This window comes from Camelus ferus, chromosome 18 (genome assembly GCF_009834535.1).
Source record: "Camelus ferus isolate YT-003-E chromosome 18, BCGSAC_Cfer_1.0, whole genome shotgun sequence".
Lineage (NCBI taxonomy): Eukaryota > Metazoa > Chordata > Mammalia > Artiodactyla > Camelidae > Camelus > Camelus ferus.
This window is the reverse complement of record NC_045713.1, coordinates 31,035,998-31,054,079: the sequence shown is the minus strand read 5'-3', so window position 1 is coordinate 31,054,079 and position 18,082 is coordinate 31,035,998. Positions and strand designations below refer to the sequence as shown.

The window sequence follows — 18,082 nt, the reverse complement described above, 5'->3', positions numbered from 1 at the left end:
TGTTCGACTACAGCGTGGCTGGCATGTGACGTGTGTATCACATCATGTCTTTATCATGTTTGTCCTCAAACCTTCCAATTCTCTCTCACAATAAAGTGTCTCTACCACGTGAGACCCACTGTGTTAGGTGCTTTAATTACATGCTTTTACTCGATACCCACATCCACCATGGACAGGAGCTATTGTCACCAGCAGTTCACCCAAATAAAAGACACTGAGACTCAAAGAGGGGCACTAACCCATCCCAAGACCCCAGCTGGTAAGTGGCAGAGGCAGGAACTGAGCTCGAGGGGCTCTGACTCCTGGCCCAGGCTCCTGTCACAACCGTGAAGCCCCTTACTCTGACACTTCGGCAGCGCTGTGCTCTGTGGCTCCACCCACTTCCAGTTAGGTCAGCCTCCTCCTGTCCCCTCTGCATCCTCCACCCTCCTTCCCCTGCCTTCCTGAACGCCATCCGCGAAGCCTCCCCACTCCTGAGCGAGGTACCGCTCGAACCCTGTGCGAGTTAGCATCACCCTGATTTCCCTCGAGTAGTTTCATAAACACCAGCTGTTTTGGTAGCTTCATGATTTACCTTCCCTTTCAGGGAGGGTGATCTGGTTTCACCAATTATCCTTCTGCACAGTTTGAATTTTTAATGTTTTTTTAATTGCTTTTTAAAACTAAGTAATTAAAGCAATCAAAGGAAGGACTAAAAGTGAAAAAAAACAGACAAGAGCTGGGAGGTGCAGGGACCAGGGAGAGGACCAGCCTTGAGGAAGCTCAGCTCCTCACTTTTCAGAGCTGGGAGTCAAGACATAGCAGTGAAATGTGATAAACAAACAAAGATCTTCTTTAAAGTCTAGAAAGAAGAATGAGAAGACTAAAAGCAAAATGTTTAAAACCTGTGACTCCTGAGGAGGACTAAGGAGGGGAAGGAGAAAGATTTTCACTTTTTTATACCTTTTCATATTAAAAAAAAAACTGGGGGACAGTTATGACTCAGTGGTAGAGTACATGCTTAGCATGCATGAGGTCTTGGGTTCAATCCCCAGTACCTCCAGTAAAAAAAAAAAAAAGTAAATAAATAAATCAATCAAATCCTTCCACCCTCAAAAAAAAAAAAAAAAAAAAAAGAAAAAAAAAGTAATGAGATTTAAAAAGATATAATTCCTAAAAGCACTACTTTTGTTATTTTATAATAAAATTTTTAGATCTCAAAAAAAATTATTTTCCATCCACAAAATCCTGGCTGGTGGCAGAGAGGAGGTAAATTTTATTTGATTAAACTTGCTGCTGTTGTTTCTTTCTGTGGGAACGCGTCCAGGTGCATCGGGCCCCCCCTTCATCTGCGAGCAGAGCCCGCGTCCTCGGCAGCCCTGATGCCTTCACGCGAGCTGCCCTTGGAAGGTGCAGGCTGCCCATGGCAACAACCAAGAGCACCGGGTCCAAGGACCCTCAGGGCTCACTGGGCCATGCTTAGTATTTCTGGAATGACAAGAGCTCCCTAAACCCACGACAGCAAAAGAGCATTCCGTTCAATATGAGGAATTTCTTGAGACTCAGGGCGACTTCATCCTAGAACACAATCCGTTGGAGAGCCTAAGAATGTATTTGTCTGTAAGCTAGAGACTGAAGCATCTAACCTCCCAAGGGCTGTTACACCTCAGATGCATAGGTCAGAGAATCCAGCCTTATGGTGATTTCTTTCTTTCTCTTTTTTCTAAGTAAATTTTGGTTTTCCCTTCTTTCTTTCTTCTAACTGCTTTATTGCAATATAACTCACATACCACACAATTCAAGGGCTTTCAGTGTAGTCACAGAGTTATGCGGCCAGCCCCACAATCAACTTGAGAACAATTTTCACCATCCCAAAAAGAGACCCGATAACTTTCAGCAGTCATCCCGTCTCCACCAACTGCTCCCCTGTGCCCAGCCCTAGGCAACCACCAATCTATTTTCTGTCTCTATAGATTTGCCTGTTCTGGACATTTCGTATAGATGGAATCACATAACGTGGTCTTTTGTGACTGGCTTCTTTCACCTTAGCAAGGTGTTTATATATTTTTTATTTTATATTTTTAATTGCACAAGAAATACGTGAACTTATGTTCCTTTTTAAAAAAAATCAGAAAATAATAAATAAACTAAATCTCCTAAGACCACCACCTTAATCCCTCCCCATCTCCCCAGAGAAAACCGGTGTTTTGAGTCCGCTGAGTAACCTTCCACATCAGGCCTCAGCAAACTTCCCCTGTTAAGGTCCAGATATTTTAGGCTTCGAGAGTCACAAGCTCTCTGTCCTAACTGCTCAACTCTACCTTCATAGTGAGGAGCCGCAGGCCACAGGTGAGTGAGTGGTCACGGGGGCGCTCCAATAAAACTTTAACAAAACCAGACGGCAGGCCAGACTTGGCTGATGAGCTAGAGCCTGCTGACCCCTATTCTGTAGGAATACACAATGCGTTTTAAAGTATCAAAAAAGGCACTCTTGGTTTTTTTGTAAATGAAGTTTTACTGGAATAGCTATGTCCATTCATGTTATGAGTTGTCTAGGCTGCTTTCACGCTACGAAGGCAGTGCACTGTCCGTCTCTACTGACCGTAAGGCCCTCAAAGCCTAAAATAGTTACCATCTGGCCCCTGGTAGAAAAAGTTTGCTGAACCCTGCTACAGAAAATATACCCTACTTTTTGTATGTTCTCTTCACTTACTGTGTGAAATTCTATATACTATTCTGCAACTTGTTATTCACTCAACAGTATATTCTGAGATCTGTCCATACCGTTCTGTGTAGATCGAATTAACAACTTAGCTGCCACATAGGGAACTCCCATTGTAGGAATATACTGTATCTTATTTAGCCATTTCCAAGCTGATGGACATTCAGGTTGCCTCAAATGCTCTACCATTACAAACACTGCTGCAATGAACATCCTTAAAAATCCCCCCTTGAAGTATAAAATAGAAAAACAACATGTTTATACTCTATAGCACAGGGAACTATATTCAACATCTTGTAGTAACTTATGGTGAAAAAGAGTATGAAAATGAATATATGTGTGATCATTTATGACTGAAGCATTATGCTGTACGCCAGAAACACTGTACACAGCATTGCAAACTGACTATACTTCAATAAAAAAATATGTATATATATACAGGAATCCCCCCACCTTGGGCTCAGGTGCAAGGGCCTCTCCAGGGTTCATAGCAGGAATGCAGGACATACACATTTTTAACTGGGAGAGACATCGCTTTCCAATGAGGCTGGCCCTAACCCCAGCGCCTGAGTCTTACTTGGCAAAGAGGGATTTCAGAGCTGTCAGCAGGCCACAGGTCCCCAGGCCATTAGTGAATCGGATGCATCTGTCAACGGCTGCAGACGCCAGGCCAAAGAGCTTGTTCACAGAGTGGCTCAGCTCCTGCACACAGTCAATGACTTCGCCGTGTTCCTGGTCAGCAAACAGAGACAAAAAAAAAGCTGCCTCAGACTGAAGAACAAACGAATAGACAACATTAAGATGGGGTGGGGGGCTTCAAATCTCCTCATTCATGGTAAAATCACTGAATAGGGCCGTGAGAAATGCAGTCCCAGACTGTGACAGCCGTCGAAGAGCCTGACCTAAGGAAGAAGGGTCTCAGCGGCCAGTGAGAGCCCAGAAATTAACTCCTGGCCAAAAAGCATCATCAAATCCTTAGTCATCTTTATTTTTATTTTAATCCCTTTCCCCCTCTCCTGTGATTAAGATGGCATCTTTCCCTCTGGCTCTCAAGCTAGGATTTGAATTCTCCGTATCACACACACCAAAAGAATGTAGTGAGAGGAAAATGCTTCCTTCGGGGGCAAGAATGTAACTGAAGCAGAACAGACTTCCTAAGTGTGTTCCTAGAAAACGAAAAAATGGCAGGAGGCAGCAGATTTTAACTACCGTGGGATCTACTCTTAAACGTCAACTTAACGTCATGCGAGACAGCCTTAATATCTGCGATGGACATGACCTCTGTTCCCCTCTGGTGCCCACCTGGTGAACCCGGCCCCAGAGCACAGTCCAGGGACGCGCAGCTCCTGGGTCTGTTTGCATACCTGCCTTTTTAAACAAAAGACTGCATAACAACAAATGACTGAATCAGGGAGATGATCAACTTACTCCTGAGAAGGTTTAAGCCTCTCGTTTTGCTAGACCATTCGTTATCGGGGATTTTATATAAAAAACTGGTAGCGTATCTGTGGTCTCATTTTACATTTGGACTGCAAGGGCCCAGGAAGCTCTCAGAGCCCACTTTTTGCACACCTGTTCCTACTCTGCGTTCCTGACGGCACCTCACACCTTCCGCAGTGCATCCCACCCCCAACCCAACGCCTGGCAAACAGAATGACTCCTCAGTGGCCACTGCCAGCGTTGTGACATTACCAACGGCACCGCACTGATCTGGATCAGGAGGTTGCTCTCTTCCATGTCACCATACTTCAGCTGGTAGGGTTTGTACGGACCGTACACAGCATCCACCAGTTCCATGACTTTCACCAGGTTGTGCTCATCTTCAGGGAATCAGAAGTTAAAAGCAAGAATGAACAAAGAAGTGGAAATTAACTGCTGAGAAACAAGAGGTGAAAGGAATGCCACTGGAACTTTTCCTATTTCATCTTAGGGGTGATCACATTCTGTTCATTTGCTTCCATCATTCACGGAAGCTGCAACCATCATGTCAGTAAAATTTTCTGACACATTTACGCTTTGTGTAGTATTTGCCGAAAGCAGTATTAAAGATACCAGCTCCCTTAATCCTACAACCCGTCAGAGTCAAGAATCTCTTCTTCAATAATGTCCATCACCAGTGGGAGGAAGGCAGCCTGCTCCTGACCGTCCCTTCCTTCCACTCTGCTCCCGCAGGAAGCAGGGCCTCAACATTCTTTAGCTGCTGGGACAAGAGCACCCACATCCACTGTGCCTCTCCCACAGCCGAGACCTGACCAGTGAGTGTGCCAAAAACACCTATGAATCACCAGGAACTCGAACAATAAACACACTCCCTGGAATGTCCGAGGTAATTATACGTGAATGTAATTAAGGAGAATAACTACTAAATAAACCAAGTTAGTGAGACACAGCAGCCGAACGGCAGAAGCAGGCCTTCCTGAAGCGACTTCCTGATTTGACAGCAGCCTTTGTCATGAGGTCTATATGACTTAAAAGTTTATGATGCTTTTGACGTGGATGGGAAACAGCTTGGGGAAACGTGGAACACACACTGTTTGCCCGAATGGGAGTGAGGAGTGCTTCGCTCTCAGACGGCAGCTGGGGAAGGCCCATTTTCCCTGTAGCCACTCTGGGTCCTAACACAGCATCCCTGCCCTGAAAACCCTGCTGCTGTCCTATCAAAAAACTCCCTCTAATCCATTTGCTCTCTTAAACCTACTTTTTAGGTTGAACTGTCTGAGGTTCTGTGATGCTGTGAAAGGGAAAGGCTGCTACCCTTCCAACGTAACTCGCTGCCAACTCGCTGCCACGAATGTCTGCCTGCCTCTTGTACGTCCTAAGCCCCTGCAGAAGTGTCTGTCACTTCCCCAGAGTGCGTGAAGCACCCAGGCTGCACTGGAGCTAGGTAAATATATTAAGCACAATTATTTCCACAATGGCAATGTTTTCATGGAAAAGGTTTCCATATCTGTTGAGAAGGAAAACAGTGAACCCTTCCATTTCTGTAAAATCAGTCATCTGCAAAGGCAAACAAACTCAGGCCCCAGAAGCTTCGAAAAGAGCGAGTGAAGACAAGCCAGGGAGCTGGGAGGAGGAATGCTTACGTGGGTGGGGGAGCAGTGCCATCTCCAGCCCCTTGGCAAAGTGGGCGGTGGCGCCGTAGAACTCCAGCAGCCTGACGAGCTCCAGCTCGGGCCCAGCCCGCTCCACGCCCGAGCTCAGGCAGACGGGCAGAGAGGGCACCAAGGCCCCCAGGGTCTGAATCAGCAGCACAGTCACCACCTCGTGGGGGTTCTTGAAAACCTGCAGGGAGAGGGAGAGGCATCGGCGCTAGCGCAGGGGGGCATACCTTCTAAAGAAGCGGGCTCCTGGATCGCTCAAAGGAAGCCCTCCGAGAGCTGGAAAGTGGGCTGTCTAGTCAAGAGCTGTAAGCCCCAAGCTTTCCTCACCGCCAGCGCGAACAGGCTCAGAGAGCCAAGTAAACCAGCAAGACTTGCACTTTGTCCAAAAAATGGGCTACTTCGTGTCTATTCACTGGCCCCAAGTGCCTAACTATTTTTAAATCTATCACGTATAGTAGCTAGATGGTCACCAAAACTTGGCTAGAGAGAAGACGAAATGCAGAAATTGGGAGGGTGTGGACTGGGGGGGGGGGCAAATGGAATTAAAGACAAGCAATTCACAGAATCGGTTGGAGGACTTTTAAGCACATTTGCAGACTAGCCTGCAGCCACCAATCCCCTTGACACAGACTTTCAGTAAGATGGATTTATCTGTTTTTCTGAGGACCACCAGGAATAGCACATCCAGAGCCTTTTAGAGTTCACATTCACTTAGTCATTAAGAGATGTTTTTCCCATTGTATATACAACAGATCTCTTAGATAAAACTTGAAAAGTGCACACAGTACATTTAGGGGATTCTTGCAAGCCCCAGTGTTGATTAAATGCTTTTTTATTATAATGTAACTTAAATATGTACAAACATGAAACAAGATATAAGACTGTTCTTATGTAACACTAAGGGCAAAAGAAGTGTAAGTTTAAAAATTATAAAATCCATAAATTCAAAGTTTGATTAGAAAATATCTTGAGATGAATGGAAATGAAAAAGGGATACAGAAAAAGCAGTGCAAAGGGGGAAATTTATAGCTGCAAACGCATATATTAAAAACGCAGAAACATTTCAACAATAACCTAACTGTACAAAGTAAGGAACTAGAAAAGGAAGAAACTAAACCTAAAGCTAGCAGAAAAAAAGGTTACAATGAAGATTAGAGCAGAAGTAAATGAAATAGAGAACAGAAAATCAATAAAGAAAATCAACAAAACTAGAAGTTGGTTCGTTCAAAAGATTAACAAAACTGACAAACCTTTTACCTAGATTGACTTAAAAAAAAAGAGAGAGAGAGAGAGAAGACTCATAGTACTAAGATCAGATATGAAAGTGGGACATACTATCAATTTTACAGAAATAAAAAGGAAGATAAGAGAATATTATGAATAGCTGTATGCTAATAAAGTGGATAACCTAGATGACATGGACAAAAATTCCTGGACATACGACTCACTAAAACTGACTCAAGAGGAAACAGAAAACGTGAATAGATTATTCTAGGAAGGAAACTGAACCAGCACTCCCTTAGGAAAGACGAAGATGTTATACTGCTTCTAAACTGCCTCTCTCATCAATAGTATGATCTGACTGCCTCCGCACAGGTTCCTCTGGGTTCAGTACGCTGGCCCTTCCCCGCGGCGTGTGATGAGGATTCTCACACTGCCCCGTCTCTATTCATACTACAAACGATTAAGGAAACACCAAGTTGGCGATGGCATTCGACAGGACTCACGTTACACCAGCACTTCCATCATCTAAGTATTAAGTTCGTCTCTTTCTCTCTTCATTGGGGTACCAATGAACACGGGGTACCAATGTGACTATTGACACAAATGCACCCACTGAAATTGCACGGCAGCAACTGGTTATGAGGTGGTCAAGGTATACGATCCAAAATATGCTTACATTTTTTTTTCTTAGATTATTACCGAAGTCGAAAACAAAATTTTGAAATTCTCATAGAGAATTCACAAAACATCAGTGAACACCAATTTGGTTTAATGAACATCACTGCTGGAGTCTGAGAGAAAGAAACAAGAGAAAATTCGAACCTAACCCAGTAAATACCAATGTGACCAATTTAGCTTTCCTGAGCAGCAGCTTCCAGCCCTCTACTGGATGTCACCATTAAGCTGAGCCACTCTCACTTGGAATTTAAAAATGTCCCAAATTGGCATTCATTATTTTCCCACTGACCTGCCCAGGCCTGTTTGTCTCAGCTTCCTCTTATTTCTGTCAGGAGCATCTGCATCTAACTAGGAAAAAAGCCTCCCTTCTCACTTTCCTTTCTTTTGGTCCCTTTATCAGTTACCAAGTCCTCACATCTGTTCTTTTCTGTTTTCTTTTTCAGTTTTATTAGGTAGAACTGTTACAATTTGACTGTACATATACAATGTATTGCATGTAAATACATATACACAATATACTGCACATATTTTAAAATTTACATATATGCACTATTCATTGTTTCTTTTTTAATTAATTATTTATTTATTTTAAACTTTTTTTATTGAGTTATAGTCATTTTACAATGTTGTGTCATATTATTCATTGTTTCTAAGAACATTTAGAGCTTTAGTGACACCAGCACTTCCATCATGTAAGTATTAATAAAATACTTGTGGAATAAAGCCAACCACAAAATAAGAATTAATTCAAAAAGATACATACACCCTGCTATTAACAGCAACATTATTTATAGTTGCCAAGATACAGAAGCATCCTAAGTGCACATCAATAGATGAATGGCTAAAAAAGATGCAGCATATAAACGTAATGGAATACAACTCACCCAGAAGAAAGAAGGCTATTTTGCCATTTGTGGCCCTTCATTTTTTTTTTTTTTTCACTTCAAAAATCAGAATTTTATAACTGGCATAAACATTCCCATTGCATCAAAAACAACAACAACAACAAAAAAACCTAGAAATAAACTTAACCAAGGAGGTTACCTATACTCTGAAAACTGTAAAACACTGAAGAAGGAAACTGAAGATGATACAAAGAAATGGAAAGATATCTTGTGCTTTTGGATTGGAAGATTCAACATTATCAAAATGGCTGTACTACCCAAAGCAATCTACAGATCCAATGCAACCCCCGTCAAAATACATTTTTCACAGAACTAAAACAAACAATAATTGTTCATTTTTTAACTGGATGCCTTTTGCCATGTTACTCTCACCATCCTAGACAAAGCTGCCTGCCTGTCTTTAAATCTTTCCTCATCAATTCACCACTCCACCTACTCACCACCAACAAATTTAGTATTATTAAGTGCTATTTTAGAATTTTTCTTACATTTTAAATGTTTCAGTATTGCAAGATTCAACAATTAACATTCTGCCACAATTGCTTTATTTTTATTTCTCTCTAAACCGACAGAAAGGTAATCACAGATATCATGACATGTCACCCCTAAATATCTCAGCATGTATCTCTTAAGAATAAGGCCATCTCTTCTATTACAGCACCACAACTAATCACACTTGATGTAATCCTTTTTACCTGCTATGGTCCATGTTCAAATTTCCTCAACTGTCCCTTTAATGTTTGTGATAGCTTTTTTGGTCATCGTGCAGAATCCAATCCAGGATCATGAAATGATATTTAGTTGTCATTTTCTTGTCCCCTTTAATCTAAATAATTCCCTGCCTTTTTCCTCTTCTATGATATTGATATTTTTGAAGAGTCTAGGACAGTTGTTTCCAAAAACAGTCTCTAATTTGGATTTGTCCACATGTTCCCTCATGAGAGCATTAGGGCTAAGACTTTTTGGCAGGGGAACTACGTAGGTGACGTTCTGACACCAAAATCACTCTTAAAACAGGAATGTCATCTTTCTCCCACACTGTCCCAGATGCTCGCTATCTTCTAGAGAAAGCCAAACCCCTGTCTTGAATTCAGTGTTCCTCCACTGTATGTTCCCATCCCTCCACACAATGTTGCACCAATACAAACCCTCCTCTGTCTCCATCCAATGTATTCTCCTCATGATTCCCAAACATAAGAGAACCACAGAGACCTGTAGATATCACCCAGTCCAACTTCCTGATTGGACAAAGAAACATTTTACTACAAGAAAGGAAGGGACCAAAGGAGGAAAATGAAAACTATTCTTGTCTAGAAAAAGAAATCCTGACTCCTCTCCTTGTACGGTGAGAAAGGACTGGACAATAAGTAACTACTTCACTCATCTCCCCCGTAACGACCTGAGGCGTTGGAGGAACAGACTAAATGACTCTACACCAAAGAGCTCTAACTGGCTGGTCAGCTGGAACTGTCGACTATAAACTTCATAGTTTCAGCTGACCAACCAACAGGTCCCGTATACTCAAAGGTGTCCCCTTTCCCTTAAAGTGAGCTGGCAGAAGGGAAATGCTCTGGTCTTTGGCCAAAGAACAACCAAAAAGTTCACAGACTGTAAGACCAAACTCAACAACTAGGGCCACAGAATCAACCTAAACAGCTCACGCAGAAACAATCTGAGCCTACCTCAGACTGTACACAAAAATTAATTCAAGATGGACCATAGAACTAAATGTAAAACCTAAACAAGCTTCTAGAAGAAAACAAGAGAACCCTCCTACACTGTTGGTGGGAATGTAAACTGGTGCGGCCAATATGGAAAACAGGATGAAAGCTCCTTAAAAAACTAAAAATAGAACAAAAAAAGATCAAAAAACTAAAAACAGAGTTACCATATGACCCAGCAATTCCACTCCTGGGCATATATCTGGAGGAAACTCTAATTTGAAAAGACACATGCACCCCAATGTTCATAGCAACACTATTTACAATAGCCAAGACATGGAAGCAACCTAAATGTCCACCAACAGATGACTGGATAAAGAAGATGTGGTGTATATACACAATGGAATACTTCTCAGTCATAAAAAAGAATGAAATGCCATTGGCAGCAACATGGATGGACCTAGAGATTGTCATACTAAGTGAAGAAAGTCAGACAAAGGCAAATACCATATGATATCCCTTTTATGTAGAATCTAAAAAAAAGGACACAAATGAACTTATTTATGAAATAGAAATAGACTCACCTAGAAAACAAATTTATGGTTACCAAAGGAGAAAAAAAAATTTAAATATGAAAATATCTTGTAGTAACTTATGGTGAAAAAGAATATGAAAACAAATATATGTATATGCATGTATGACTGAAGCATTATGCTGTACACCAGAAATTGACACAACATTGTAAAATGACTATACTTCAATAAAAATATATTTAAAAAAATTTAAATACCAAAGGGGAAAGGGGATGGGAAGGGATAAATTAGGAGATTGAGATTAGCGGATACAAACTACTCTATACAAAATAGACAACAAGGTCCTACTGTATAGCATAGGGAACTACACTCAATATCCTGTAATAAACTATAATGGAAAAAAAAATGTATACATATATGTATGACTGAATCACTTTGCTGTACACCAGAAACTAACACAATATTGTAAATCAACTATACTTCAATAAAATTTTTTTAAATTTTAAACACATATAGATATATGTATATTTATTGCACAAAAACAGATTGTACTCTGCTTTTCTTCTTTCAAAACTACATTGTGAACATCTTTCCATGTCAGATAAAGCATTATTTTTAAAGGCTAACCCCCTCACAGAAAATCAAGAGTAATACTTCTGCTCAAGCCACAGACTGAAAGGAAATATCTACAAAACATACCTGAGAAAGGACTTATATCTGGAATACATAAAGAACTTCTACAACTCAATACTAAAAAAGCAAATAACACAATTTTTAAAAATGGGCAGAAGACGTGAACAGACGCTTCACAAGGAAGATACACAAATGGCCAATAAGCACATGAAAAGGTGTTCAACATCCTTAGTCATCAGGGAAATGCAAATTAAAAAGTTAGATACTACAACACATCCACCAGAATGGCTAAGATTACAAAGACTGACAACACCTAATGTTAGCAAGGATGTGGGGCAATCAGAACTCTGACACACTTGTGCTGTGGGAATGCAAAAAGCACAACCACTTGGGAAAAGTGCCAATTTCTTAATAAATCTAAATACAGACCTACTCTGTAACCCAGCAATTCCACTCGCACGTCTTTACCCAAGAGATATGAACCTGTGTTGTGCACAGAAAGACTTAACAGAGCAATGTTTAGAGCAGCTTTATTTATGATTGCACCAAATTGGAAATAGCCCAAGTATCCATCAATAAGAGACTGAATAAATAAAAGTGTGGTATGTTCAGACCATGAATGTAAGAATGTTCAGTGATAAAAAGGAACAAACTACTGAAACAGACAACAACATGAATAAATCTCTGAAACCATGCTGAAGGAAAGAAGCCTCACCAAAAGAACATACACTGTATGATTTCATTTACTTGAAATTCCAAAATGGGCTAAATTAGTTTACGGTGGGAAAACAATCAGAATGGTGGTTGCCTTCAGGGATGCTGGTACAAAGACTGACTGGGAAGTAACACAAGAGAACTTCCTAGGGTGACAGCCATGTTCTACATCTTGGTAGGAGATTAGGGGAAATAGTATTTGTCAAAACTAATCAAGTGGCATATTTAAGATCATTGTATTCCACAATTTTATCTTTAAAAAAACCCAGTAAACAAATATTAAACTCTAGTTAAGAATATGTATACTCTGAACTGAATGTTTGCAACTTACTTTGAAATGAATCAAAAAATGAGATGGGTCAATGAACAGATAGATGGACAGATTTGTAATAAAGCAAATATAGCAAAATGTTCATGGTAGAACACAGGAGGTGGGTACATTGGTGCTCACTGTACAATTCTTTCAAATTTCTTCTGTGTTAGAAATTTTTCATATTAAAATACTGGGGGGTAAAAAAGAATAAAATAATGCCATTAGGAGCAACATGGATGGACCTGGAGATCATCATACTGAGTGAAGTTAAGCCAGAAAGAGAAAGTAAAATACCATATGATATCATTCATATGTGGAATCTTTTAGGACACAAATGAACTTATTTATAAAACAGAGACAGACTCTCAGACGCAGAAAACAAACTTATGGTTACCAGCGGGGAAAGGGGATGGGGAAGGATAAATTGGGAGTTCAGGACTTGTAGATAACGAACTACTATATATAAAATAGATAAACAACAACATCCTACTGTACAGCACAGGAAACTATATTCAGTATCTTGTAATAACCTATAATGAAAAAGAACATGAAAAGGAATATATATATATATATATATATATATATATATTCCTTTTCATGTTATATGTTATTTCATGTTATTTCATATATATATATGAATCTTTATGCTGTACTCCAGAAATTAACACAACATTGTAAATTGACTATACCTCAATTTAAAAAATATATATGCTGTTGCTGGAAAGACCAGACGAAGTGGCTCTCAAGAAATCCTTACTTACTGATTTTGTTTCATTTGATGATTCAAGAGCTAATTTGACACAGACTATTATTTCATCCTATTACTGCAAGTATCATAATGACCACCTTAACAAAATATTCTAGATAAATGGTTGATAAGTGACTGGAAAATCATGTTTGATAATTGAATATTGAAATTTTCCACAAAATTAAGTGTGTCTTTGTAAGAGGAAGAGGAGCTTAGAAACAGAATTTAAGCTATTTTGGATAATGGCTCTCCAGCTATACACCTGAACAGTCTCCAGGATAATTATCAAATTAACTGACTGATTTGATGCTAGCATGTATTCCCCTCCTTGTGCATTTCAAAAATACCTATGTCCACAGAGTTTTACAACTACGAGTGTTGTAGGACCAGCTTTGATACGGGTCAAGGTATTTGAAATGTTTATTAAATTAGTTGGTATTCAGTTTCTTTCAAAATGTCAGTGACTGTGGAAAGAAGTAAAAAAGACCTAACTGTTGGTGCTTTCTCTTTTCCCACCGATTTGTACCTAAGAATAAATTTCAGAGATAAATATATATGAAAATAAAAATTTAAAAATATATATATATATACACACACATATATAGGAGGGGAAAAAATCTTCACAGACACATTTACCCTGGCACCTTTGGTTTTCATCTGCACTATACTGAGCTTCCAGAGATGACGGTCACCTACCATGCTCACATTCTCAAAAGAAAACTGGCCACGGGGCAAAAGTATAAATCAGCATAAATTTATGCCTTACAAAATTTGGGACGAGGCCCAAATAGAAGTGTGAGAAGTCTGTATCTTCTTCCGAGATGACGAAGGGCATTTGCACATGTGGCCGTGAACTGGTTTCATCCTCATGATACAAGCAGTGGACCAGGCAAGGTCATGGCAATGAGTGCGGACGGGCAGGGTCACTGAAAATGGATGATTATATAAAACCTGCGAAACTTCTACAGGAGGTTGTTTTCCATTTTGTTTGTTCGTTCATTTTTTGTTTTTGTTTTTTTAAGTCTGAATGAGGCTGGTTCGGGACAAAGAAATGAGGATGGAGAAGAGTGTTTCAACCAGCTTGAGCGACATGGCCCTGTAGGAGGAATTCTCTCCAACCACAGTCGGGTTCATTCCAGCAAACAACTGACAAACATTTGAATTGATTCACAACTAATTCTGAAGAAAATATAATAAGCCACACCATACACAGACCCAGCTAGTCTTCCTCAGACACAGACAGCCTTTTTCCCCTTCTAAAAAGAGGATCTATCACATCACAAGACAAGGAACAAAGGTTCAGAACTTCATGGCTGAAAATGCCTTGAGACTTTGAGAGAGTAAGTGATGGAAAGTTCCTGAAAGTAAATGAAATGAAGTTCCTCTGTCTCACCTCTCCCCTACGTCAGAGGGTGCCCTTTAAAGTTATACCCTTCCTCTTACTCTAGGCGTATTGTGAGAACAAGGGAAACTAACTTTAAGCCAGGTAATTTCACCCAAAGATAAAAACAATCTTGGTCACTCAAGCACCACCTGACTGAGGGCCTCCTGCTTTTAGATCAGAAGATAGTGTTCCCCAGGAGCTCCATGGGCCCTCCTGCAGAACCACAAGCAACACTGTCCCGTCAGGTTCCACTTAAGATACCAAGAAGAGTGGTAACAACAGTTTGAATGGAGACCTAGAGCTTTTCCTGCCTTGGGTCTCCGAGCTTATCTTTCACCCACCTTGGTGATGGCAGCAGATGGGGAGGGCTCCTCGAGCTGTGCTCTGCAGTCGGGCGTCGCCCTTTACCTCAGCACTGCAGGCTTTGTTCTCCCTAGACCCCCAAAGAGCTGTTACCTGCGTGGCCCACTGGATCTGTGTGTGCCAAGCGCCAAGCAAGGCGTCGTAGAGGCCAGTGAGCTGCCGGTCCAGGGGGAGGTCGGTCTGGCACAGCTCCTGCCAGGCTGCTAAAAGCTGCACCTGCAAAGGCAGAACAAAGGTGGCCTTGCTGGGTGGGCCAAGACACGCTGCCTGCTAAACCTGCCCTGCCCTCCTACCGAGGCAAGCGGTTTACCCCTGCCTACTCACCCAAGCGGTCAGGTACAAACTGATGTCCACTCGCTTCAAAAAAAATGGCAGAAAAAAAAAGTTTTTACAGTCACCTGCTCTGATCACCATCCAGAGCTGGAATCTGCTGTCCTCTAAGTGACCCTTTCTCCTTCACTCATGCCCCCAAAACATGCCAACATACTTCCACGCAGCGTGCTACCAGAGGTGGGCACGGGCGTGTGTTTTACTTCATGACCTAACACTACTGCTTAAAAGACACATGGGCTTGAGACTTGAAGGAATTAAATTAGCCCAGGAAGCTGTCAAGATTTGCAGTAACTTCAACAACTCTAGAAAAGAGATAAAATTCTTATGGCTTGCTGAAGGCATAATAAAGCTTATGACATGAATCTCCCTTAAAAGACAAAAATGGGAAAAATGAAAACAACTCTTCAATCTGTAAAGGGAAATCCTGCTATAAATACAAAAGAGGCTGAAAATTGGTGACTTTTCCCAATGTGCCGTTAAATGAATCCACAGGCTGCATCAAGAGCACCACCTACTGGCTAATCAAAAGAAAAAGGCCAGAGGGCATGGAGGCAACTATTTTTACCTTTCAGAGTATGAAACTGGGATTCTGTAGCCCAGTTCTACAAGCACTCCACAGTGGTAATCACTCACAGCTTCTCACCTTGTGACACTTGTAGTAATATGCAAGAAGTTGGGGCATCCGATCAATTTCAGTGAAAACCTTCACAAACACTTTGGACTGATCTAGAGGAAAACAGCATAAAACATGGACACACTGTTAGCAGGCTTTCTGTTGTAGCCAGGAGAAAGAATTCAGCAGGATAAATGTGAACTGAGAGTGAACCAGTATCCAGAAGTTCCTCCCTGGACAGTGAAGTCACGTGCGGGGATCAAAAATACGAAAAATACGTAAAGGGCAGAACACGTGACTCAATCCGACACCACAAGCCCTGGCTTGTTCAGGCTAATGCATCAATAAGCATCTCTGATAGACATTGCTAAGGTTATACACTAGCAAAGTAATCCTGACATGTGAGCAGAAAACTGAGCTGGAATCAGGGCTAGGCTGCAGAAACAGAGGAGGCTCTCACTCTTGGGTCATGCAAGGGCGGAATGAGCACCTCCTTCAATTCTGTGCTTTTGGCAACTTACCTGCCTCACCTCGTCCTGGCCCTGACTAGAATCGAAAACTGTCAGTGACAAAAAGGCCTCTGAAATAACCATCAGGCAACCTCATCACACAGGTGAGGAAACTGTAGCCCAGAGAGTGCCAGTCACTTGCAGGTCAACGGCAGGGCCGCTAAGCCATGGGACAGGTTGGACCATATGCTGCTGCTGCCACTGAACAATTTCTGAGCTACAAAAACAGCAAGTTCATATGACTCAGTCTTTTAAAAGAATGAAAAAATACTGACACAAGCAGACCTTCGGTCAGGTGCCAAGAACAAATCGTGTTCTTCACCTCCCCAGGGCCTTTGTACTTACTATGTTTGGGATGATCTTCTGGCTCTCACCTCATCAGAAGGGTCCTTCCCAATCAGATCTTCCCCTTCACAGAACTAATCACAGCCTTTGTCACCCTTAGTTACTTGTATAATAGCTTATTGTCTTTCTCACCCTTGGAAATACAAGCTCCACGAGAACCATGATCTTTCCTGTTTTGCCTCACTGTTTCTAGAAATTAGCACAGCACATGATAGGCACTCTAAAAACTGCAGCAAGTTAATGATTGTTTTAAATAGCATGCTTTTCAGCATAAGTAGCATGCTCATGGCAGAAAAAAATGGAAAACAGAATATGTCAGAAGAAAAAGAAGCGTAATCCTATCACACTCTGTTAAACACTCAACATTTTGATGTGTCATCAAAGAATATTTTTAGAAAGAAACAGCTACAACGTGTACTGCTCTAAATATATAACCACAATCTTAAAAAAAATTACTACCCAACAGAGCAGAATTTGTTATTTCTTGAAACAAATAATAAAGCAGAATTTGCCAATATAGCAAATCCATTTAGTAAAAGCACTGTAAAAACCTAAAAATAATAATATGGGGGACTTTAGCCTTTAAAGAGGAATTCACGTTTTTCAAGATCAGTACGTTAAATTAAATAGATAAATTTGTAAAACTGAGGGAAGTTCCTGATTTGGACAACAGAAAGAAATAGAAAACCTACTTTGGCAACCACAGAAGGATTTCTAGGCTCTTGCCAATATAACCAATTCAATTCAAAACCACCAGTGAGTACCTGCTGGGGCAGGGCCCCTGCTGGGTACCGTAGAGTCTCGCAGTGGACTTGTTATTCCTGCAGCATCCACTGCCCTCCTGCTAGCACAACTCTGGTTTTCCTCTGGGCAACCGCACCCCTGCTTTCCATTCCCCTAGATCCAAATGTTTCCAGTGGAGCTGACTCCGCTTATGGCTCCAGGACGTCACCCAGGCCTGGCCTACCAGGGCCCCAGATCCACCTAATCAAAGTAACTGATTCAGAGGTGCCAAAGCTGCACATGAAATGAAATCAAGGTTAATCCCAGGACCTCTTCTTGAGCTGTGAGAACGGAGGCCTAGAGCTGCAATGGCCACCATGTGAGACTGTGCCTTGAAGTAAAGCCAACGCACAGAAAGGCAGAGCCTAATTGGGAGTTCGGGATTTGCGGGTACTAACTGCTATATATAAAACAGATAAACAGCAAGGTCCTACTGTACAGCACTGTAGGGAACTATATTCAATACCCTGTAATAGCCTATAATGAAAAAGAATATGAAAAGGAATATGTACACATATATGTATATGTTTCTGTATGTATA

At 41.2% G+C, this 18,082-nt stretch overlaps 1 protein-coding gene across 1 annotated transcript in view; it reads right to left on the bottom strand.

The window, feature by feature from the left end:
* COG7 (component of oligomeric golgi complex 7) overlaps positions 1–18,082 on the bottom strand; it is a 59,206-nt gene that overhangs the window by 26,708 nt on the left and 14,416 nt on the right. Inside the window, 5 exon segments of the mRNA XM_006193119.2 lie at positions 3,279–3,433; positions 4,394–4,521; positions 5,785–5,983; positions 15,052–15,174; positions 15,935–16,017. Coding sequence (XP_006193181.2) covers positions 3,279–3,433; positions 4,394–4,521; positions 5,785–5,983; positions 15,052–15,174; positions 15,935–16,017 — 688 coding nt within the window.